Source organism: Cervus canadensis, chromosome 22, assembly GCF_019320065.1.
Source record: "Cervus canadensis isolate Bull #8, Minnesota chromosome 22, ASM1932006v1, whole genome shotgun sequence".
NCBI classification, from domain to species: domain Eukaryota; kingdom Metazoa; phylum Chordata; class Mammalia; order Artiodactyla; family Cervidae; genus Cervus; species Cervus canadensis.
Genome location: NC_057407.1, coordinates 25047522 through 25071209, shown reverse-complemented (window position 1 = coordinate 25071209; position 23688 = coordinate 25047522). Strand labels below are relative to the sequence as shown.

The 23688-nt window shown below is 48.7% G+C and overlaps 2 protein-coding genes across 11 annotated transcripts in view; one reads left to right on the top strand and one right to left on the bottom strand.

Annotated features, from left to right (window-relative positions):
• Positions 1 to 10623, top strand: part of LRIG1 (leucine rich repeats and immunoglobulin like domains 1) — a 112949-nt gene extending 102326 nt beyond the window's left edge. For all 3 annotated transcript variants that reach the window (XM_043443549.1, XM_043443551.1, XM_043443550.1), the window contains exons 13-19: positions 3949 to 4269; positions 5563 to 5844; positions 6339 to 6758; positions 7217 to 7342; positions 7905 to 8054; positions 8593 to 8835; positions 8933 to 10623. In XM_043443549.1, coding sequence (XP_043299484.1) covers positions 3949 to 4269; positions 5563 to 5844; positions 6339 to 6758; positions 7217 to 7342; positions 7905 to 8054; positions 8593 to 8835; positions 8933 to 9192 — 1802 coding nt within the window. In that variant the 3' untranslated portion in view covers positions 9193 to 10623. The remainder of the gene's footprint in view (positions 1 to 3948; positions 4270 to 5562; positions 5845 to 6338; positions 6759 to 7216; positions 7343 to 7904; positions 8055 to 8592; positions 8836 to 8932) is intronic.
• Positions 10624 to 11411: 788 nt separating this feature from the next.
• SLC25A26 (solute carrier family 25 member 26) overlaps positions 11412 to 23688 on the bottom strand; it is a 119100-nt gene continuing 106823 nt past the window's right edge. For all 8 annotated transcript variants that reach the window (XM_043443554.1, XM_043443555.1, XM_043443556.1 and 5 more), the window contains 4 exons: positions 23243 to 23312; positions 17091 to 17155; positions 16033 to 16106; positions 11412 to 11807 (listed from right to left, as the gene is read on the bottom strand). In XM_043443554.1, coding sequence (XP_043299489.1) covers positions 11690 to 11807; positions 16033 to 16106; positions 17091 to 17155; positions 23243 to 23312 — 327 coding nt within the window. In that variant the 3' untranslated portion in view covers positions 11412 to 11689. The remainder of the gene's footprint in view (positions 11808 to 16032; positions 16107 to 17090; positions 17156 to 23242; positions 23313 to 23688) is intronic.

Genomic DNA, 23688 nt, shown 5'->3' with positions numbered 1-23688 from the left:
CTCGTGGGCAAGAAGATGTCGTCAGAGAAAGAGGTGAGCTTCGAGTTGTTGCTGGTTCCTGCTCTAGGAGCGGAACTGCCGGGCAGCTGTGCGTCCTGCTGCCTCTTGTCCCCCTGGTCTGCCCGGAGCCTTCGGGGTGATGTTCCCAGGAAGGAGCTCCTCAAGGCAGGGTCTGGGGACCCCTGTGGTGCACTTTACTCTCTTACTCTTTGGGCACAGCAGTAACCAGTGCACCTAGGGATGTCAGGATAGAGGTGCCCACCTTCCACACACCCACCCGCCACCACCTCCACCACTTCTGACAGCAGGCTTGCCTGCCTTCCTTCTGACCCAGTCCAGCGGTGTGATAGCAGCCCCCCAAACCAGCCGTCCTTACTGTCGGTGCTTCTCACGGAAACCATGAGCTTGGCTCCCATTCTCTAGGACAGAAGAGCCACATCCTCCATTGTTCTCAGGTTCCTAGTCCCTGACCACTCGGTTGTCGTAGAGCTCCCTGAAATGGCACTTTCTGCCCCCTTCCTCCTCTGTCCCGCTACGGGGCATCATCTCTCCCAGTGAATGCGAGCCGAGGCAGGACTTGGGACATGCTGCCTCGGACAGCATGTCCGGGACACTCTGGCCTGCGGCCCTGGCAGGTAGGTCCTGGGCTGCAGCAGTCAGGACCCATTTCTCAGGGCCACCTTCACGTTTTCGCTCAGGCTCCCACTCAATCAATCATCCAGTACTAGTGGGAATCATGGAAACACTGGGCAGAAGATCAGAATTTCAAGCTCTGTGGGAATCTCCCATTCCTTTTTAATAAAATGGAAATCACTTCACACCCACGAGTAAAGCTAGAATCGAAGTCAGACACCAACAAGGGTTGGTGAGCATGGGGAGAGCTCCGACGCTGCCTACACGTCGGGTGGGAATGCGGTATGGTGTAGCTGTTTTGAAAAACAGCTTTCAGCGTCTCAGACAGTTGAACATAGATACTATATGACCCACCAAATCCACTCATAGGTAAGTTCCAAAGAGAAACAAAATATATGCCCTCAGCAAAGCATGTACATGAATGTTGATAGCACTATTATTCTTACTGGCCAAAAAGTGGAAACCCACATGCCTATCAGTTGATGATGGATAAATAAAATATGGTATAGGCATACAATTAGGATTATTATTAGGTCATGAAAAGCAAGCTGAGTGAAACAAGTCAGTCACAAAAGACCGTATGTGATTCCATTCATGTGAAATGTCCAGACTAGGAAAACCTCTAGAGGTAGAAGTAGATTAGTTGGTTTCCTAGGGCTGGGGAGGGGTGGAGGGAGAAGGGATGATAGCTAAAAGATGCAAAGTTTCTTTCTGAGGTGATGAAAATGTTCTTAAAATGGACTGTGATGCAGTTTGCACATACCTGTGAACATACTGAAAACCATCAGTTGTCCACTTTAAATAGGTGGATGGTATTGTAAGAAAGTTGTATTTCACTAAAGCTATTTTTTAAGAGAAGTATAATTTACACATAAAATTTACTGCTATAAGTAATGTACAAGTCAATGGTGTTTAGAATATGGAATAGTCATGTAACCCTCACTACTAATTTCACATTTTCATCACCCATGAAAGAAACCCCAAACACATTAACAACCACTCCTGTTCATCAGGTCTCTAGGATTTACCTATTCTGGATGTTTTGTGTAACTGGAATCCTATATATAGTGTCTTGTGACTAGCCTTTTTCACTTAATGTAGTTTTTTTTCTTTCTCCCTCCCCCACCATGTATCAGTTCTCCATTATTTTTTAAGTGGCTGAATAAATATTCCAGTGCATGGCTATCCATTTATTTAGCCATTCATCAGGTTGTTTTCTACTTTTGATTACTATAAATAATGCTGCTGTGAAAATTCATGTACAAGTTTTTATGTAAAATCTCTTGGGTTTGTACCAGGAATGAAACTGCTGGGCCATATGGTAATTGTATGCTGAACTTTCTGAGGAGCTGCCAAACTGTTTCCCACAGTGGCTGTACCACTTCACATGCCCCCAGGCAATGCCTTTCTCAGCACTTGTCCTTCAGTCAAAGTTGTGTCCGATTCTTTGTGACCCCATGGACTGCAGCACGCCGGGCTCCGCTGTCCAACACTTGTTACTGCCGTTTCAGTTTTACCTAGACTAGTAGATATTAAGTGGAATCTCACTGTTGTCTTGATTTGCATCCCCCTAATGAGGTTGAGCTTGTTTTCATATGCATATTATCGGACCTATATGTATCTCTCCTTTGGAAAACTGGCTACTCACATCTTCTGCCCATGTTTTAGTTGGTCATCTGTCTTTTCAATGTTAAGTTATAAGAGTTCGTTATGTATTATGGATAGTAAATCCTCAGCAGGCTTAAGATACGCCAGTATTTTCTACCATTCTGTGGGTTAGGTAGGTTTTTAAATTTTGATTGCCTAATTTTTTCGTCATTTGTATTTTGATGTCATTATCTAAAAAGCTGTTAGCACAGACAAGGTCATGAAGATTTACGCCTATGTTTTCGTTTGAGAGTTTCACAATTTTATTAGCTTGTACATAGTCCTCCAGTTTTGGTCTTGTTGAAGATTCTTTTCACTACGGCTCCCTCCGATGTCCCCATAATCTTGTCAATTTATGCAATAGAGACAGCTGAGATTTTGAAACAGGGATTGCATTGAGCCTCTAGATTAATTTCGGGAGTACTGCCATCTTAAGTCTTCGCAGCCTATGAACATATTGTGTGTTGGGGATGTGCCATCACTTCCTGTTTGATCTTTGATGCGCGTCACAGGAAGAAATCTGCACTCTCTCAGGTCTTTCCTGGGCACACGCCTAGTCCTGCACATGCGGGTGGCCTTCTAGGTCCTTCAGAAATGTACTGAATCTCTTCAGAGCCCACTGGTGACATTTCACTCACCCGATTTCCTTTGCAATCTCCTGGCCACCCTCTTAATGGTTCCAACTGATACACCTGCCTCAGCACTGACTGCTGGTTATTTTTACCACAGGCCCCGGGCCGGGGCTCCCCTTGCTGAGCAGACTGTATCAGGTCAAGTAAACGCAGCTTCTGTGGGTGTGCCCAGCCCGTCCTGCTTGCCTCACTAGTTACCAGGCTTGTGGGGTTTTACTGCTACCATAGAGCTGGGGAGAGAAGAATGGGACTTCAGGTGAGTTATGCCAGAACGGTCACTTTTCTTCAAGTGTTTTCTTGAATCAACACTCCTTGGGTTGTTACAGACTAGTTATTTCCTAGGATTCAAAAAAAGCTGATGGTGATCATTTTTGCTAACGTTCTCACTGCTTTAATAGAGGTGCACATTTTCACAAGCCATTACTCTGATGTTCTGATGGTGGCGGTTTAGTCTCTAAGTCGTGTACAACTCGTGACCCCATGGACTGTAGCCCGCCAGGCTCCTTTCTCCATGGGATTCTCCAGGCAAGAATACTGGAGTGGGCAGCCATCCCCTTCTCCAGGGGATCTTCCCAACCCAGGGATCAAAACCCAGGTCTCCGGCATTGCAGGCAGATTCTTCACCAGCTGAGCCACAAGGGCAGTAAGTGATGTTCTGGAGGCACTTCATACCCTGCTCCCTTTGAGGTGAAGTTTGAGGGGTGTGGGGCGCTCTGCTTTCACAGTGGTTCACGACGCTGTTTTCTGTGACAATGAGTGAGTAAAGCTGTAGCCTTAGGGAAGTTGAGGACTGTTTGATAACTGAGCACCATGGATGTGCCTGTAATGGAGGGGTGTGATCATGGAGGGGTCACTGTTCATGGAGCTGCTACTGGATATGATCAGATGACCATAGTGCACGTCCCTGAGAGTATCTGGTAGAGCTGAGGGTGCCCAGGGACCCGCGGAGGTCTGAGTTTCCTGTTCACGAGAACCGCAGCTGGCCCCCATGTCCTGGAGGGTCCTAGTGCCTTACAGCTGGCTCTTCTCACCCCAGATGACTTGCCAAAGCCCCAGATCATCACCCAGCCAGAGACCATCACAGCCGTGATGGGCAAGGACGTCCGCTTCACCTGCTCGGCCGCCAGCAGCAGCAGCTCCCCGATGACGTTCGCCTGGAAGAAGGACAGCGAGGCGCTGGCCAACGCCGACATGGAGAACTTCGCCCACGTGCGCGCCCAGGACGGGGAGGTGATGGAGTACACCACCGTCCTGCACCTGCGCAGCGTCACCTTCGCCCACGAGGGCCGCTACCAGTGCGTCATCACCAACCACTTCGGCTCCTCCTACTCGCACAAGGCCAAGCTCACCGTGCACGGTACGCGCGCCGTCTCTGCTGGGGGTCGGGTTCCTGCAGAGCCACGCTCGGGACTGCTCTGTCACCCGTCTGGAAACGACTGAGATGGGAGACGCCATTCTGTCACACACTATGGCCTGGCTTGGGCTCAGGAGTAGCAGATTGTAGGGTTATTCTCAGTGGATTCTTTTTGGGTGATATTTTTTTTTTAATCCAGTTATTATGTACAGTAGGCTTCCCTTGTAGCTCAGCTGGTAAAGAATCTGCCTGCAATGTGGGAGGCCTGGGTTCAATCCCTGGGTTGGGAAGATCTCCTAGAGAAGGGAAAGACTACCCACTCCAGGATTCCGGCCTGGAGAATTCCATGGACTGTACAGTCCATGGGGTTGCAAAGAGTCAGACACAACTGAGCAGCTTCACCACCACCGCAGTGTAGGTAGGACCAAACCTTGTTACTTTTTCCCCCTCACTTATTATCCTCCTCAGCCCAGGATGCCTGGCAGCCAGATTCCAAGTGCACCCCAACACTGGGGAAGCCGCTGCCCTCCGAGGAGACAGCCCAGCATTGGGGCTGGCAGCCAGCCCAGGTGGGGCCAGGCCAGAGAGCCATGGACCAGTGACCCGGGAGCAGAACGGTCAATCTGACAAGGATTTTTACTTGGCAGCCAGCTTTAGAGCCTGTCAAGATGGCCCTCTTTGGGGCTGCTGTTTCTTGTAGTGAGTTTAGGAGGGGAGAGAGAGGTAGACAGTTTGAGCAGTTAATAGCGCCCTGCCCTGTAACATAGCAAGATTCTCTTGATTTATTAAATCTATAGTTAAATGGTTCCAGCACCAAGGTTCCTTCTGTCTTTAAGACAGAAGAGCCATCCTATTGCCTTCTCCAGGCTGGAGGCATGTCACGTTCCCTGTCACAGCACCTGGCAGGAGCAGATGTCCTTGTTTTTCAGGCTCCCTCAGGGTGACTAAAGCAGGCAGGCAGGTATCAGGCCCTGGCACTTATGGGGTATCCCTATACAGACTGGTCACCACAGGACAGACAGTAGCAATGTTTCAGGGGAGCCTTCCATTGAAGGGGTCCAAGCCAACCTTGTGTGCACGACAAGAGGGAGTGATAACTGCCGCCCCTGCGGCAGGAGTGGTCGGTGGTGCTCAGAAAGCCCGGCTCCTGGTTCTGGGGGGGCGGTCCTAGGCGGACGCTGCACAAAGGGCGGTGAGTGTGAGCTGACACTTGGGAGTGGGGAAGTCAGTCTGACAGAAGCCACTGCTGGCCTCTGCACCCAGCTTTCTACAGACTTGACTCTGTCCACTCTGCAGTGTTCCCTTCGTTCACCAAAATGCCCCACGACATCGCCATCCGGACCGGCACCACGGCCCGCCTTGAATGTGCCGCCACCGGCCACCCCAACCCCCAGATCGCCTGGCAGAAGGACGGGGGCACAGACTTCCCCGCCGCTCGGGAGCGCCGCATGCACGTCATGCCCGACGACGACGTGTTTTTCATCACGGATGTGAAGATAGATGACATGGGGGTTTACAGCTGCACCGCCCAGAACTCGGCTGGCTCTGTTTCAGCCAACGCCACCCTGACTGTCCTAGGTTGGTATGCTGAGAGTGTGTGTGTGTGTGTGTGTGTGTGTGTGTGTTTCTTACACATCATAGGGACCTGGAGGCACGGTTGTCAGACTGTCCTGTGAAGCCTGGGGTCGGGGAGTGCAAGAGGTGGTTTTTACTTTAAACAAAACAAGTGGTTCCCTCTCTTAAAAAAAAAAAAAAGCCATCGGATTAGTCTCCACAGGGCTTAGGTGTGAGGCACTCTGAAGAACTGCCCTCTCCGCAGGCAGGCAGGGTGGGTCAAGAGGGACAGACGTGAGCCTGTCACCAGGCGGTGTGGGAACCACGGGGGTTCTGTGGCTTGAGGTCAGTTCATCCCCAGACAGCACGGCTTAGTCCCTCTGGTAGAAAACCTAGCCACCCTGATAAAAGCTCCCAGATGGCCCTGCATGACGCGTTGGGTTGTCCTTGTTCCAGGAGACAGACCTAGAACAGCCGAGGCCCAGAGAGAAACGGTGACACCCCCCACTTTCTTGCAGAGACCCCGTCCCTGGCGGTGCCGCTGGAGGACCGCGTGGTGTCCGTGGGAGAAACGGTGGCCCTGCAGTGCAAGGCAAGCGGCAGCCCTCCGCCCCGCATCACCTGGCTCAAGGGGGACCGGCCCCTGAGCCTCACCGAACGCCACCACTTCACCCCCGGCAACCAGCTGCTGGTCGTTCAGAACGTGCTGGTGGAAGACGCGGGCCGCTACACCTGCGAGATGTCCAACGCCCTGGGCACCGAGCGCGCGCACAGCCAGCTGAGCGTCCTGCCCACCCCGGGCTGCAGGAAGGACGGCACCACCGTGGGCATCTTCACCATCGCCGTGGTGTGCAGCATCGTGCTCACCTCCCTCGTCTGGGTGTGCATCATCTACCAGACCAGGAAGAAGAGTGAGGAGTACAGCGTCACGAACACAGGTGAGCCACCGCGGCCAGGCCGTCTGGGAAGGAGGCCACAGGCTTTTTCGAGACTCAGTGTACTCAAAAGTCTAGATCGTTGGGGAATGACACCATTTTATCTTTCTCAATGACCGCATTCTGTCTTTGGAGAATAGCACATTTTAATGGGAGTGCTCTCAATGCAAGTACATTACAAACTGCAGTTTTCTGAGCTGTCGAGCTTTGCTGCTGTGTGGTGGGTTGTTGCTGCAGGGATGTCACCGGGCCGTTTTTCTCTTGGGGCACAGTGATGAGAAGGCAGACAGACATCTCTCCCAATCCTGGGTAAAGTCAGGCTAAGCAGGTGCTAGGAGGGCTTCTCCAGTGCAGACGCCACATGGCGTCTCTGCACAGCTTTCCAGCGGCTGCCCACGTCTGCTTGTTGTCACCACAGAGGGTCAGGACCCCTGCTGTCTGACCGTCTTGCCTCCCTGCAGATGAAACCATCGTGCCCCCAGACGTCCCGAGTTACCTCTCTTCTCAGGGGACGCTCTCGGACCGACAGGAGACTACAGTCAGGACGGAAGGTGGCCACCAGGCCAACGGGCATCTGGAGAGCAACGGTAGGGCCTCAGCCCGAGCGCATCCTCTTAAGCACGGGGACCTGTCAACTTGGGTGACCCGAGTCTGCTGGTGGGTCTTTTGGGACTTAACCTGTGCAAGTTCCACAAGGTCTCTGTTGGGTTTACCATCTCCTAATCCGGACAAGGTGGGGACTGCCTGCAGTAAGAGCAGCAAAGCACGAGACTGCTTCAGAAACACACGCACCAGCCCCGTTCCTGGGGCCGGGAGACTGCCCCGCTCTGCTCTTCCAGCCTCTCAGAGTAGGAAGTGACCGCAGGAATGGGGCAAGACTGCACAGTGGTTTGGAGTGAGTTTATCCAAACCAAGAACTGCTTAGCGTCACGGCTCTGGGTGCTGCAAGGCCGGCCTGGTGTGAAGGCAGTGTTAGAGAAGGGTCCTCGCTGGCCCTCTGGGTTAGCAGCCCAGGAACAGACCCCTGGGAGGAACCTCTTGAACAATGTCCCTGTGCTGGTCGCCTTGCCCGTTCTTTTCACCTAGCATTGTCTGAAGCGCTATGCCCACCTCAGGAAGGGAGTCTAACCGGATGGGAGTCTGTTGCAGGTGTTTGTCCAAGAGACGCAGGCCTCTTTTCCGAGGTGGAAGCTCACAGTGTTATGTGCAGGCAGCCCAAGTTCTGCGCTGGGTTTACCAAGGAGCCCTGGAAAGTGGTGGAGAAGGCTGATGGCCCACCTGGTCCCCAGAAGACAATGGGTATGAGAAGCTTTCCTCAGGAAAGAGTATTTAGCTCTTGAAATCAAAATGAGTTGACCTACTCGCTACATGAAAGTTGTGGGGGGAGACACATAACTGATGTCAGAATTTGGCATTCAGTCTATAAACAGGAAGTGTGGCCTGGTTCTTTTTAAATTCCAGAATAGGATGTCGCTTAAGTAGTACTACGGTGTGGTAAGCATGAGTTTAGATTTTTAAGTGACAAATAAAGAGGTACCTTTGCACCAGGGCCACTCTGACACCAGATGTCTTAATTGTTCAGGAGACTTCTGACACTGCACAACGCCTCATGCACACTGGATTTTTCCCCTGGGATCAGACAGTAGCAGTTCACAGTCTGATTAAGAAATTAACCTGCAGCATTTCAATGTGGACGATCTCTGTTCTTCACGAATAGCTTGGTGTTGGCCACAGTCCTTTGTCTGTGAACGGACTTGCGAGGGGAGGTGTTTACAGAGGTGATGAGAGCAGGGCTCAGGCCTTAAGAGTAGTTGATGGTTCTCTGTCTCATCCACAGAGCGCGGCGGCCCAATGGGGTGTGCTGACTGCAGTGCTGACTCGCACGGTTACTCCAAGGAGCCAGCCTGCCGCCTCCAGCCCGGGGACAGCAGCCAGCCGGGAACCCCGAGCAGCCAGGAGCCCAGCCCAAGTGAGCACCCACTCTCTCCACTGCATCCGAGCAGGGGGCCCCTCTACCCCAGTAACCACGACAGAATGCGGGCCACCTTGAAGAAGCCCGTGGTGCCTCTCGATGGGAAAGGTAACGGGGCTTTGTCTTCCGAGGGTTACCAGTTGGGGTGGGGGGGGGGTGGGGGGTGCGGCCAGGCTGACGTGGCCTCTCCTTTCTCCCCTCCTAGGGGCATCCTCTTGGACTCTAGCGCGGCTGTGTGAGCCGGACTCCTTAGACCTCCAGCCTTCATCTGTGTTAACTCCAGGCAAGCCTGAGCTCACGGACGCCGCCTCGGGCTCCCCTGACGTGCCCGGTGAAGGCCAGCACTTGCTTCTTTCCAACGGACACCTCCCCCAAGCCTGTGACTCCGGCTCCGAGTCCACGCCCCTGACGGGACAGCCCCCCGGGAGACGGAACACACCACTGCTGTTTGCACCGAAAAGCTAGGCTTTGTCTACCTCGGCCCTCATGGCGTCTGCAGGAAAGAGAGGTGGGTGAGGCCGCGAGGGAGCCTGGCTTCGGGCGTCACTGATTTGTACATAGTTCTCACCTCCACGTGGAGCAGCAAGAGTCTGAAAGGACTTGCAGTAGAAGCACAGAAATGCAAGAGGCTAGCAGCATGTACAAAAGGTAGAGAAGTATTTGGTACCCTTGTACATAAGAGTTCTCAGAGATGCCATATATATTATATATATCTTTTACAGAGGCTATTTTAATCTTTAGTGCATGGTTAACAGAAACAAAAATCCTACAACATTGACATTATTATTTTTCATACCTGGTTGCTGTTTAATTTTGGAGGGGGGGATAGTTCTGGTGCCTTAATGCATGGATGGAGTTCCTTGAAGCTACACACCACATTTGCTCACAGGAGGGTTTCGTAGGTGGATGGAAAGGAGGCGCTCTGGCATCCCTGGGATGCTTTACCACCAGAGGCTGTGTCTGCAGTGGAAGCAACTTCCTGTCACGGTTGCTTGTGTGGACAGCGTTGCGGGGACCTCCCTGTAGAGCCCTGAGGGGCAGACGTCACATTCCTTCATGGTGAAGGCGTTCTTGTAGGTTTAAGTTCTTTCTCTAACAGGTGGAATATTAATCCATCACAAGCAATCGGTTCCAACAATTAGGATGCCTTTCTTCCTTCTGTGAGAAAGGCAAATGTGGTCTTGTCAGTATCATTCAATGGTCATTTGAGGCTTGTCATTTGAGGCTTTTTAATAAGATAGAGGCTGCTGGTGTTGGTACCTGTGGATTTTTCAATAGTGATGTTGTAGTTCTGCCGATATAATTAATATTACATTGGCCTTAGGGGAGGAAAAAATCCGAGTCCTCACTTTTCAGGGCTCATATGTCTCTACTGAGGATCCAGAGCAGGCCTGGCCATGTCCTTCCCTCGCCCAGATGGCCCCGGGCTTAGACTCTCAGAGATCAGCCCTCCTCCTGGGTTTTGGGTATTTTTGCACTTTTTTTGAGACCTGTTGCTAACCATCTTGTGAGTGCCAATGTGTATTTCAGGAAAAATTACATTGAAACAAGGTCCTTAAAAATCTCAGAAAGCCAAGTTCCTTTGGCCAAAAAGCTGAAGGGGACGTATTGATGGAATGGTTACTTACCTATGTTAATCACTGTCAGCTGTCACCACTGTCCCAAAAGGTAAGCACATCTAGAATTCTGTTCTCAACAGTTAACTGATTGTTACTTCCACAAAATATGTGAATTTGCTGCTTCTGAGAGGCAATGTGAAAGAGGAAGTATTACTTTTATGTACAAAGTTATTTATTTATAGAAATTTTGGTACAATGTACATTGAAAAACATGTAAAATATTGAAGTGTCTAACAAATGGCATTGAAGTGTCTTTAATAAAGGTTCATTTATAACATGTTAAGTGTGTGGCGGGTCGTTTTTATACCTACATTAACCAGCCGTGCTTCATCCTGTTTAATTCCAGAGACTGCCTTTGTAATAAGGGAGTCATCCTGCCCTAATTACCCTTTTACTTCTTGAAAAGGTAAAAAAAAATTAGTCAAAGCAGAACTATGTACTGTTGCTCCAGGGAAGACATGACAGCACTGGATTCCTAAGATTTCTCTCTGAATTTCTCTAACACCTGGAGCTTATTAGTCAGGCTCTAGAATGGTGACCTTCTCACTTCATCTCTTCGATTTCCAGTGCTGAGCTTAAAATTCCTAACGGTGAACCTTACCGATTAGGAAGGATGAAACCACCATGTTTGCAAAGCCAGCCCCGGCCCTTGCTCTGAGTCTGAAATAGGGGGAGAGGTCGGTGACAGCCCAGCTAGTCACTGAGCCGAGACTGGGTTCTCTCTCACAAGACACCACATGAGCAGCTGGACACGTCTCTGTAAAAGAATACAAGTGTTTTTATAGGTGAAATCTGATGGTCATTAAGACCAGCAGCTTGCTTACCCAGCAAGGATGCTTGCCCTGCACCTGTAGTTCATTCTTTTTACACAAAGCTGTAAGCTGATGCAACTGGAATTAACCCAGGGGGAAAAACCCACCCACATCCCCAACTTTTTCCATAAGTCTCCTTCTGGCCATTCTTTTAAAATTGTAACCATCCCTGCCTTTGGCTGACTCCACTATCAGGTGGCAGGAAATGAAAGATCAGATACAGATCAAATGAAGGCTCTGAAAGGGCCTGGACTCAGCATTACCATGCTTATTTATTGAGGGGTTCTGAGAAAAAAATTGTTCAGAGTACCGCTGTGGACATCACTCTCTCTCTCTCCACTCTGGCAAACGAGCCGATGACGTCACCCCAGCCAGCCTGCAGCGCGGAAGACGTGTCCTCCATGTTGTAACCCGAGCGGGACTGGGCTTCCGCACTGTGTCTCGTTGTTCAGATGGCTGGACAGCTGCTCAATGGAAGGGAAACTCTTCTCACAGCAGGATCCTTTCTTGAAGGCAGGGGCCGTCTCTGATTCAGGGGCTCTCTCTGCCAAGTTCCGACAGAAAGCTGCGTGTTTGGTCATAAGCACCAAGAAAGATGAAACCCCCCAGACTGATGGCTGCCATTCGAGGGAAGACACCTGCAAATAATCTGGTGGGAGGCAAGAGGAAAGATGTTTAAAAACTGTGTGTGTAAAAAAGGTTAAATTCCAACACCTACAACTTGCTCAACTTAACACACCACGCTCATTAAACCCCACATAGCACTTGAGATGTGTGTGTTTTTCCTTTCATAATGGCACTTACATTCCCGAGCAGACTTGCTGAAGCTGGAGCCCAGCTGTTTTTTTGGCTAAAGTGGCCAAATACCAAACAGAGCTTACTTGTGAGCACCCACCACTAAGTCCAGCAGTTAGTCCAAACTAACTTGATCCCCACAAGAGTTCTGTTAACAATTTTCACACCATTTCTGTCTTCCAGAGACAATGAAATCGACTTTTTAATAAAGCTGTCAATGAGCTGACTCCTGGGGAAGGCTGGAGCCCCCCCCACACCTTAAACCTGACATGGGCCCTGGGTATTTAGGGAGATTTCCAACGACTCTCCTGCTCCTCCCGGTGACTCACTTGGTCCCATTTTGTCCTTAAAACCCCACAAATGTGATGCCACTTGGGGAATCCAATCTCCATGGATCCTGTTTTCTTTCTCCTCTAATGAAGGGCAAGACAGACGGGTTGTTCCAGCTGGGAGGGGAACAGCACCTCATTATGGGTTTTGTCCCCAAGCACTAGGGAAGGCCAGTCACCATCAAAGTTGCAACTTTGGAACAAGCAAAGAAATGCAAAGTAAAAGAACAAAGTTACTGGGGTTGTAAGTTGGGCAATCATTGTTTAATACACTCCCAGAGCGACACACAGTTATTTGTTCAAAGATGGTCATCGTGGTTTCGCTGATGAAACAAAAACTGCAAAGAACCCACTCTCAGATTACAGATTCTGTCTGGTACAGGAGACAAACCTGGGAGATTCTGCAACTGAAAAATAAGGTCGTCCACAGGGACTCAATGGAAGACAGACAAAATGGGTTCTAAAAGAAGTCCCAGAGCAGTATAATATGACTGCATGTTGGACAAACACGGCCGACGTGTGTCCTCAACTTTCTGTGGAGACTTTCCTCGCCTATGTGTAATAATTGAACCTTTTTACCAACAGTATTACTTGTGTAAGCAGAAAACAAAATTACAAAGTTAGAACTAGTGAATTCACTACTGAAAATACTTTGGGTCAGATCTAGGGAGGAAAGCTGAAAATACATACATTATGCCAACAGGAGCCTGGGGTGGCCTTGACAGTCTGGGAAACCTCCATGCTCAGCTGAAGGGAGACTCGCCAAGACCCCGACAGGAAGGAGGCCTCATGAAGGCAGTCTAGTTCACGGCTGCCCAGCTGCCCCCTTTCTGTCTAACTGCCAAGAGAGGCCAGCTCCCCGCTCCTCAGACAATCCCACCACGTAAGCCCTCAGCACTTCTGAGGAAAACAAACTCGACAGGGGTTCTGGGGGTCAGTGATTTAGTTAGCTGAGAATTTAAATCATCAACGAAAATGATACCCAAAATGAGAACCTTTTTCTTGTCCACATGAAGATTCTACAGATGGTGAAAACACATTTGTGAGGCAAAAGCTGTTCAGCCCAGCACGGTGCAAATTGTTTCTACATGAGGTGTCCCTAAATTTCTGCGTTCAGGCCCCTCTGTCCTGACCTGGAGAACAGCGTCACCTCCCATCCCCCACCCTACAAAGAGCCGAGCTGGCCGGGCGGTCGGCAGGGGCTGAGCTGTGGAAACCACACTTGCCACAGAATCCTCCTGCCCTGCCCTGTTTCCACAGCCAGCTGCTCCACGCTAGGGGCAGACGGAAGCAGTTTATGGCTTCACTAGATGACAACTGAGTCTGTTAACATCATTACAGCTTTAACGTAGAGTAACCTGTCCAGTGAGCACCCCGACCAGACTCAGACACGGGCTGGGGCAGAGCGGAGCCTCGCTGGAGGGAGCACACAGGAGACCCGGGGCGCCACGCGAGGGCCGAGGGGCAGCGGCGGCGCGCGGGAGGCGCGGGAGAGGAAAGCAGAAGGCCAGGAGGCGAGCGGGAGGACGGAGCAGGATACACAGGCTCCCGTCCGCTTTCGGCCCACTGGGCTGCATGAGCGTGTGGCATTTTTATTTGAGAAACCAATTTGCCCAAGGGCACATCTCCCAAATCTGTGCCAGAACATGGTTCCCCCGCCCTGAGCGGGGCTTGGGCTGTGAGCGGGGCTTGGGCTGTGGGGGGTGTGCACGTGCACACCAGGCGCGAGGCTGTACCTGCAAGGTAGCTGGAACTCTGCAAAGCCGGCAGGCATGTTCCAGGACCACCAGGAGCCCCCGGGGCCTCTGTGTCGAGGACAGAGGAAGCAGCAGAAGCCTAGGCTCACTGCTCAGAACAGCTGCCCACGTTGGCAGGGCCTGTGTTTCTTTGCCTTTTGTTACAGTTCCCTTGTCAGATTAGTTGTCTCCTATCACATTAATGAGAAGCTAAAGAACACTCCGCTAAGGACCGCACTGGGCATACCAATGGGAGCCCAGGACTCAGGAAGCTTCTGGGAGGTGAGATCCCTTCACAGGGCTGACAGCAGGGGCAGGGACAGGCCCTCGGCATGAGGATGACGCCCTGTCTCTGCCTGCGATTCTGGCGTGGTCCCATGAGGCAGCACCCAGTGACACCACCGCCAGGACAGGCAAGGTTAAGTTTTGATCATCTCGGGGAAATCCCACCTCCGCGAGCTTCTGGTTCCACGGTCCTGCCAACAAGGCCACCCCCACACACATCACCACCTTCCTGAAAAAGGCAGGCAGGCTACAGCCCCACTCAGACTCCACAGGGCTAAGCTCTAGGGCAGAGGTTTGACCAATAGTTGCCAGAGCCTCTTTAAGAATGCCAGAGCCTCTTTACTCAAAACAAATGAGTAAAATTGGGCAGTCTGACATGATAACCTAAAAAAGCTACTGCAGGCAACACCTCTATGTGGCCCAGTCATTATTTGAAGCCCTAAGAACCTTTTCTGGGCTACTTCATAGCTCTTTTTCTCCCCCCTCATACCATTTCTTTCTTCAGGAGGAACTGACATCAAAATCGAAGTGTCTCAGCTATGAGCAACCGGATTCCTACTTCCTCACCGTCGATTAGCCGTGCGTCACTGACTCAGGACAGGCGAGCTACCACCCCGCCCTCCCAGGCTCACCACTCCTGGTGAACCCAGCCCCAGTCTCCGTACCCCGTGTCCTACAGGCACGCGGCATCCGCTGGGAGGCGGCACAGTCAGTGAGGCTACACCCCGTCAGCTGTTTTGAATAGAGGATGGGGCTGTTCTGCAAAATACCCTTGCCTGGGCCTGGCTAACCTGCACCAGGTCCTCCAGACTGTCAATGAGCTGCCATAAAACCTGCCAAATGGACACAAACTAGTCACGTAACTGATGGACGTGGCGCTGGGACGAGGAGGGGGCACGACTGTGGCCGGGCTGTGTCATACCAGCCGTGTCCCCAGGCTCCCTTCAACCTTCTCTGAAAGGAGGCTGGGCTCTCAGGAAAATCCCTGGATGTGACACCAGAGAGAATCATGATTTCACCCATCCGCACAGATCCCAACCTTTAGACAGCTTTGGTGCTTAGTCACTTAGCTGTGTCCCATGGACTGTAGCCTGCCAGCCTCCTCTGTGCATGGATTTCCCAGGCAAGAATACTGGAGTGAGCAGCCATTTCCTTCTCCAGAGGATCTTCCTAACTCAGGGATCAAGCCTGTGTCTCCTGCATTGCGGGCAGATTCTTTACTGCTGAGCCACCAGGGAAGCGCCTGAACAGGTTTACATGTTGTAAAAGCAGTACTGAAATAATATTTTAAAGAGAGCTTTGCGGGACACTACGCTGGAGTATGAAGCACTCGGCTGACGATACAAAGCTGTGGGCTTCCAGGGAGGCGTCATGCACTGTGCTGTGCTGAAGGTGGTAACTAAGATAGGTGAAAGTGTCCCAAACTACAAATGCTGTCTTCTAACAACGCTACCTTCGTCACTCGGGTCCTGCCTTACACAAGCGGACGCTGGCTTTCTCACTGCTGCAGCCCAGAACCCGGCAGGGGCCACACACACGGACATCGCCTGACATCGGGATGGGACCCACCGGCTACAGCACTGCGTCAGCTCGAGTGTGTAGCAGCACCTCACACACGCAACATCAGACATAACATCTTCCACGATCAGGGAGAGCGGAAGAAGAAGGGTGGGTGTGCCCGACACGGCTAGAGGAGGAGGAGGGTGGAGAGGCCTCCCCCTGGCCTTACCCCGACAGCCCCTGTGTCTGCCAAACCGCGTGCAGGGCAGAGAGGATGTTCCCACTTGCGGTGCTGGAACCAGCCTGCAAGGAAAGACAAAGCGAAGACATCATCTCTCAAAATTCCCCAAGCCCCTTACAGCTGGCTCCCCGACACCCTCAGCTAGGACAGTTTCAGGCAGACTGGGGAGGCCCTAGGGAATCAGCTCCCTGGCTCTCCCTGGACTAGCAGCCCTCACATCCGAAGCTGCCAGCAAGCACTCATCTGGCCCAAATCCCACCCGAAGCAGCTTTTCTAGGTGAGTTCTCTCACCATCAACCAATGAGCAGAGCTTCCCCAGACAATTCACTGACTACTACTAACCAGGAAAAAGATGGGAAGCGGTATAATTGATCTGAGAAGGATGGGGGGTAATCAGTATAATGTTATGAAACTTCTCTAAGTGGCTAATGCACACATTTGATAAAGAATACTACGTTCCATTTAAAACTGGCTTTGCCCTCTGAAGCTTCATACTACGATTCTGTCTTTATTTCTTCCACTTTTCCACAAGGGCATGACCTTTCAGAGTCACCGTTTTGGTTCAGATTATGTTCTGTGGACTTCTCTGAAGTCTTGATGCAGTTTTTTTAAAGATAATTTTTCTTCATGGCATTTCTTAACAGTCCTGAAAACTGTCCTAGTTCACCTAGTGAAAGCTTAATAAGCATGAGCTGAGTTCAGAGCCTCAGACTTGCTGCCTGGCGTGAAGCGGGCCAGCTCTCTGAGCCTCAGGACCGTCACCAGTAAAAACAGGGAGTTTCTGCAAACAGCATTGCCAGCCAGAGGCCCTGCCAGCCCCACCTGCTCACATAAGACGGAGGAAAGTCATGTCAAAAGGACAGCCATCAAGCCATTCCTGTGGACAGTGCTTTGTGCAAAGGCAGTTCCATTCGCGACTCAACAGGCAGCGCGAGGCTGCTGACGCACAGGTATCACGCCACCTTTGTTCACTTTATATACACATAAGCCCTGGCCCTGATGGAGACAAGCGTCTGTTGTGTCCAATACCTTATTTTACCACTTACCTTTGCCAACATGATTCTTGTTTTGGCCACGTCCAGAGGCGTGGTGACTGCAGCTGCAAAGCCACCTGTGCACATAAAAACACACAACGCACAAGTGAGGCATTGTTTACCACGTTACATGGCATTTTATAATTTTTATTCCAGAATTCCTCGTAACTCTGCCAAAAATACTTCTTTATCGTTACATCCACTTGACTGATTCAAGAATAGGACGCACACATGCAATATCTTTACCCGCACGCTCTGCTGCTTGGCAGTGATGTCTAACTGCATATCACAGAGGTGATGGGACAACGTTTTATATGCTCAAGTTTAAAAAAAAGGCCCCACAACGTATCTTGCTGTCTTGTGAAGCAGCGCACAAACCTTTGTGTGTACATGGGGTATCTGTGGTCAGACCCCGCCCCTGTCTGAGAGGCACTGCAGCACCCCATGAGGCTCGGGGGGTCCATGCCTTTCGCGGGCCTATGTTCTCTAATCTGACTCCAAAACGCTGCTATGGTTTCTGCTCTGAGGCAAAACTGCCAAAGAGAAACATGTGTATTGCTGTGGGAACTTTTGTATACATGGCTGGGTTTTTAACGGTTAAGAGAGTACATTTTTCTGTATTTCCAGACTTCTGATCAACAGGACAGCTAGAGTAACAAGATTTCTAAACTCATTTCTTGTTAGAGTCAGTCTTGATTCAAGCCCAAGTTCTTCCTTACGGCACTGTCCTCTTTATTTAAATTCTGTGACTGCCAAATGGATCTTTAAAAAAATCTACATATTTTAAAGGGGTCTGTAGGTACACACAGAGGAAGTGGAAGACTTTTTCTTTTTTCTTTGAACAGAAATCACGGTATCTGGTATCAACATTTTATTCAATATGCTACAAAGAGATATTGCAGACCCCAAAGTCCCAAAATAGACTGAAACAGTAAGCCCAAAAGGGTTTTCTAAAGATTCAGCTTCCATGACCACAGTGAAATTGGACAATTTTCTAAGAGTTGAACACAACACATGTGTGAAGGATGCTCCAGAAATAGCAGCCTCTCCCTCCAAGTTCTGGGTTGTGTGGACAAGGAGGTCATCTGATCTCTGCCAAATATCTTTCTAAATATGTTGCTGAAATAAGATCATTAAACTGAACCTCCTCCATTTGGTAACATTATGTTATTTATTATGATGCTGACTTCTTGAAAGATACACCCAGAAGGGCACAAATCTTAGGGCTAAAGAGTAAAGCAGAAACATGCATACTAAGTTGCCTTTTATTTTAGCCACCTCTGAGTTATGAATGTGAAATGTTTTCCTCCCAATTCAAAAGTTGCCTGAAATTCAGAAACCTGCTAAACTGCAAGTATTTTTAAAATTCTGTGGACTCAATCCTCAAACACTACTCTCTTTTTTAAATCACTTAACCATTTACTCTGCCTTTGATACTCAAAGTCACATGTATCTTGGCTCCAAAAGTAGTACTGTTTCATTACACAATGACTTTGATATAAGAATAAGACAAACACAAATTTGTCCAGTTGTTTAAATTCCTAAGTGCATAACCATTTTCCTGTTTGAAAATGTTTCAAACTGACCTAAACCAACTAAAAAGGTTTAAAAATGGACAAGGACATCACCAGCCCCGTCGGACCACTCAAGCTCTCACGAATCGCCCGTGTTGAAAAGCATTTGTCTTCTACTAAATGTGGATACTCTAAATTGAACTTATTTTGGCCATTAGCAAAGTTCATCATTCCTTTACTGTAGGTGCCTGCCAATATTCTTCCAGTGATTTGTTTCCTGAAAGTAATATGAAGAAAAGTGAGACAAAAACATATGCTGAAATAGGTCCTAATTTTACTACCATGAAGGAAACTTTATTTTATGAAAGTTATTAATGTCAATTTAAATGTCTTCAAATATCAAAGACTGCTTTAATTCACAGACCTCACAGTGTTTTTTTTATGAGGCTGTAAGAAGGACTTGTGAAGATCATGTAATAGAATAACCGGTCATAATGGGGAGGGAGCAGGGGAGCTGTATTTTCAGTTAAAATGCAGTTATTTTCTACATTTTACTTAAGGGAACTGTAAACCTCTGGTAATAAATACAAGGAACATGCTAACGTATTAGACAGGAAATAATTATTTGGTATAGCAACTGCAGGCTACTTTAGTGTTCAAATCACATGTGAAACAATTTTCTATGTGTTCCACTAGAGACAGGTTTGTACTTAATGTTAGGCTAACTGCTTCCAAGAACCAGATTCGGGGGAAATTAGATTTTTACAGTGAAACAGCATCTCACGTGTCCTCAGGGTTCTCTCCCCTCCAGACAAAGGGGCCACCTGCCTACAGTAAGTCTGGAGCTGTCACCTCCAACATCTGCTAGGAGTGTGGGGGCGGGGCACAGCGGTCGGGGGCTGCCACGCACTGCCCCCCACTCACTAGCTGGGAGCAGGAAGAGCTGCTCCAGCGGAGAGCCCCAAACAAATGGGGCTTCAACAACAACAATGGCAACAAACGTGCTTCCATTTCTTTCAGACTGTACCGGGCCCTGTCATTTGTTACCCAGATGATCCTTCACCCTGTTATAGAATTTCAAGCCATGGCTTTCCTTCCTTCTCCCAGAGAGTGTAAGTGTTCATTCCAGGAAATGAATCAAAGAACATTAGAATAGCAAATATCACCATTCAGCAGATGTCATAATTGTGCAGACTGAATGATGGTTTTATGTTTAGGAGTTAACTTGAAGTGAGGAAGCTGGCAACAGTTCCAAAGTTCATTTTTTCTCCCCTAATTTAACCCCTGACCAGAGACCAAGGGAATTTCTAAGCATGACAAGCCATCAACACCTCCAATCTCAAGGGACATTTTTGGATATTTGTGCCAAGTGGTTCATAAAGCAAGCATGGGCACCACACAGCGCCAAGGATGACCAGAGAGAGCTTTGTCAATGATAATTTAATCAGCTTAAACTTGGAAAAGCACACAGGGATGAGAAATAAGATTTATGGTTTAAGGGCAAGTTTTATCATTGCCTTTATGGCCATGTAAGGCGAAAACATCTGAAAAGTGCAGCGGGTAACCGTGCCAGAACTTACGGGCTGCCCAATGTGACAAGTCGGGACTCATGTCTCTATACTGTGTAGAACACAATCTTGCAGCAAATTCTTACAGAATATCACCTTTCCACAATGTGAAGTATTTTCCAATTATGCTTATCTTTTTAGAAAGGTTTTTAAACAGTAACCTTGTTCCTCAGGGTCAATATTTGTACCAACTTAAATTTCAAAACAAGGAATGTAAACAAGAAACCTATTTAATTTTGTCTTCTGTTAAAGACATGTACATCTACTAACAATTTTCTGCAGACCTTGGGCAAATTCCTATCAGACGTCAGCTGAAAAAATAAGATAATTGTCTTGGAGGAGCTTTTAAATCTATACCCTAGTAGAGGCAATGATTAGGTATACTAAATTTATTAATGTGCTTTTTCCCCCCATGCAATTAAGAATTACTATGATGATGACAGCTTTTCATTTCCTGCGTGTTAGCTGTTTTTACTGAAATACTAGTAATTCCTTAAATGTAGTTCTACAGACTACCAAACACTAACACGCTATGCAGGGGCTTCCCAGGTAGCTGAGTGGTAAAGAATCTGCCTGCCAATGCAGGAGATGCGTGTTCAATCCCTCGGCCAGGAGGATCCCCTAGAGAAGGGAATGACTACCCACTCTAGTGTTCTTGCCTGGAGAATCCCATGGACAGAGGAGCCTGGCAGGCTGTACAGACTATGGGGTCACAAAAGAGTCAGACACAACCTAGGGACTAAACAACGACAACACACTATCATCTATCCCAGAAACAACCTCTTCATGGAGGGACAGTTGCTTCTACGTCACAGGTAAGGAAAATGGTGCCTAGCAAGGCCCCGAAGTCTCCTTCCTCAGCTGCGGACAGAACAGAGGTCTGACAGCTCTGTGACTCGGACAGGTCAGCCAGCACTGGAGGCTGCAGCTCTGGGCGAATCCATTGGCTGCACGATCCCAGCTTCCCCACTGACCCAGACAGTGGATACTGGTGATGCAGGAAGCAGACAGCCCGCGTCTCCCCCACCCAGGGTCAAGTGACTGGAGATTCACTCTCTGTGGACTGAAACTCCAGGGTGACAGCAGCAGGACGGGAGGCTGAGCCTGGCCCAGACCACAGATTTCTCATTCTCCAAGTCAGGCGACCTCCCCAACCACACATGCGCAGAAAAGGTCTTGGCAATCAAAGGGAAGTGGCGTTAAGAGATACTCCACACATAAACCTATGCAGTAGAATCCATCTTGGCTAACAGACATGTGCGCACACACAGAAGAATCCTGAGATACACCAAATATGGGCTATGAACCAGGCGAACCATAATGACTAGCCAAAGGAAAGCTGGAAGAAATGCCTCATTACAGTAATTCACACTGCCCCGGGGGCACAACTCAGGGACTCTTTCTCTAAGTCCGCCTGTGGGGGTTTCTGTCCACACGTACTGTACTCTTTTTCCACCTAATAAAAACTTCACTTCCCATCTCTGTGGGAATTTTTTTCTGCAAAGTTGAAAAGCCAGGGTCTTGTCACTGACCACTGTCTACTGGCTAAGGTTTGGTGCTCTCTCCGCCGTGACCCGTCCTCAATCTCTGGCCGGGACCGAAGCCCTGCTTCAAGTGGCTGCCAGCCGAGACCGCCGAGATCACTGATACCAAGTTTCTCCCCCTTCTGCCGCACCCCCACCTCCTGCCACCTCTGATTAACTAAATGCTGTCTATCATACAATGTTTCTCACAAAAAGGAGCTGTAATGAACACACATGTTCTTAAGAAGAATGATACATTTGCAAGTTTATCTTTGAATTAGCTCCTTAAAGAAAGAGACCAGAAAAAAATATATATTTTTTTTAACACATGGACATTTTATAGTATGTTCACTTTAAGAAGTGGCCTTCCTTATCCAGTATGACTCAATTTCCAGATGCTCACTTTGCCCCCAGGCCCCAGAGGGGTCCACAGACAGAACCTCATAGGTACCGGGGAGTAAGGACTCCTGACCACCAGCAAACGAATCGAGACCACCTACCCACTTGACACAGCTGAGGACATGGATCATGTGGAAACAATCACCCGTCATAATTAATCCGAGCTGGCTTCCTATCTACAGGCAATACTCTTATTTTGGATTATCAATTCTACAAGTCAGAAGGGTCCAATTATTACTACAGGATCCTATAAAAATGTATGTTTTCTGTTTTCCTGATCACTATAACAAAAAGTCCATCCAACGACCATTAAAACAAATTGGAAATGAATTGTTTTTTTCCACTAAAGCTGGTATCCTAAGCCCATGTATCTGTCACTTTATGGGGTCTGCATCAAAACCAGCAGTTTATAGTTTTCTGGCAAATCTCCGTTTCAATTTATTTCAACTGTAATTCTCACTTACCTTTATTTCCAACAACAAAATGCCTTTCTCTCTCAGACTGTTACACCTTTCACTTACTAAATTCTTTCCAGTTTCTGCGTTCTCCCTAAAACCTCACTGGAAAATGCGTATGACCAAGTGATAGATAGCATGACAGTGCACATTGTCACTCTGCTCTTTGTTTAATGTCTACAAAGACGCCCAGATGTTTAGACCTCTGTATTTTCTACACCGTGCAGTTTAGCCTTCAGTAAGTTGTGGAGCAGCCTCTGCTGTCGTGACAATAGTTAATCTACAAGGCTGTCAAACATGTCACACGGACAGTGAATCACTGCCTCCTGCAGAATTTGCTGAAACCCCCCAAGAAGTGCTCGAGGCAGACAGCTGCACTGGAAGCCCTGCACCCACAGCTAGGCTCTTCGTAGAAAGGCCTTGCTAAATCATCTTCAAGATAATCCAAGGGCCTGAGTGAAGGCTTTAATAAAAAGAAAACGAAAAATTTGTCAAAAACAAATTGGCTGTCTTTCAGGCAGACACCTTTTTAGCAGGAGTTCCTCCCCACACAGCACCCACCCAGACACTCTTTTCTCAAACTAGTGGAACTCTCTTCTTCTAAACAATCTGGAATTTTTGAAGAATGTTGTTTTTGCATAGTTAATATTTTCACATTTTTCTCCCCCTCCTTGGTCTTTCCCAGTATAATATAATCCTTTGCACCTGCAAAAGCTCCACAGACTGCTGACTGCCAAGAATTCACCACATGATCTTGCCGCCAGGACCAGAGGGCCTGTGGTAAAGGAGAAAGAAAAATACAAGTTATTAAATATTTGAATTTATCAGAACCTCCTGTGGGTTAGCTCTGGGGATGGGAACTTAAGTGAGAAGCTATTTTGGTGGCATTCCTCACTGATGACATAAGTGATTTTCCCAAGGACTTAACGACCTTCTAAAATAAGTCAAAGAAACCAGGGGGACAGGGACATTAGCGTGCCCAAAGGAAACCATTTTCCGGGAATACGTGTCATACACATACACATATACACATATTTATATATAGGTATAAAAATAAAGACATCTTTAAGACAATGTAACATTTAAAGTATTTCCTGTATAATTCTAAACATGTAAATACCAGAATACACAAATTATTCCAAAGCAGTGTA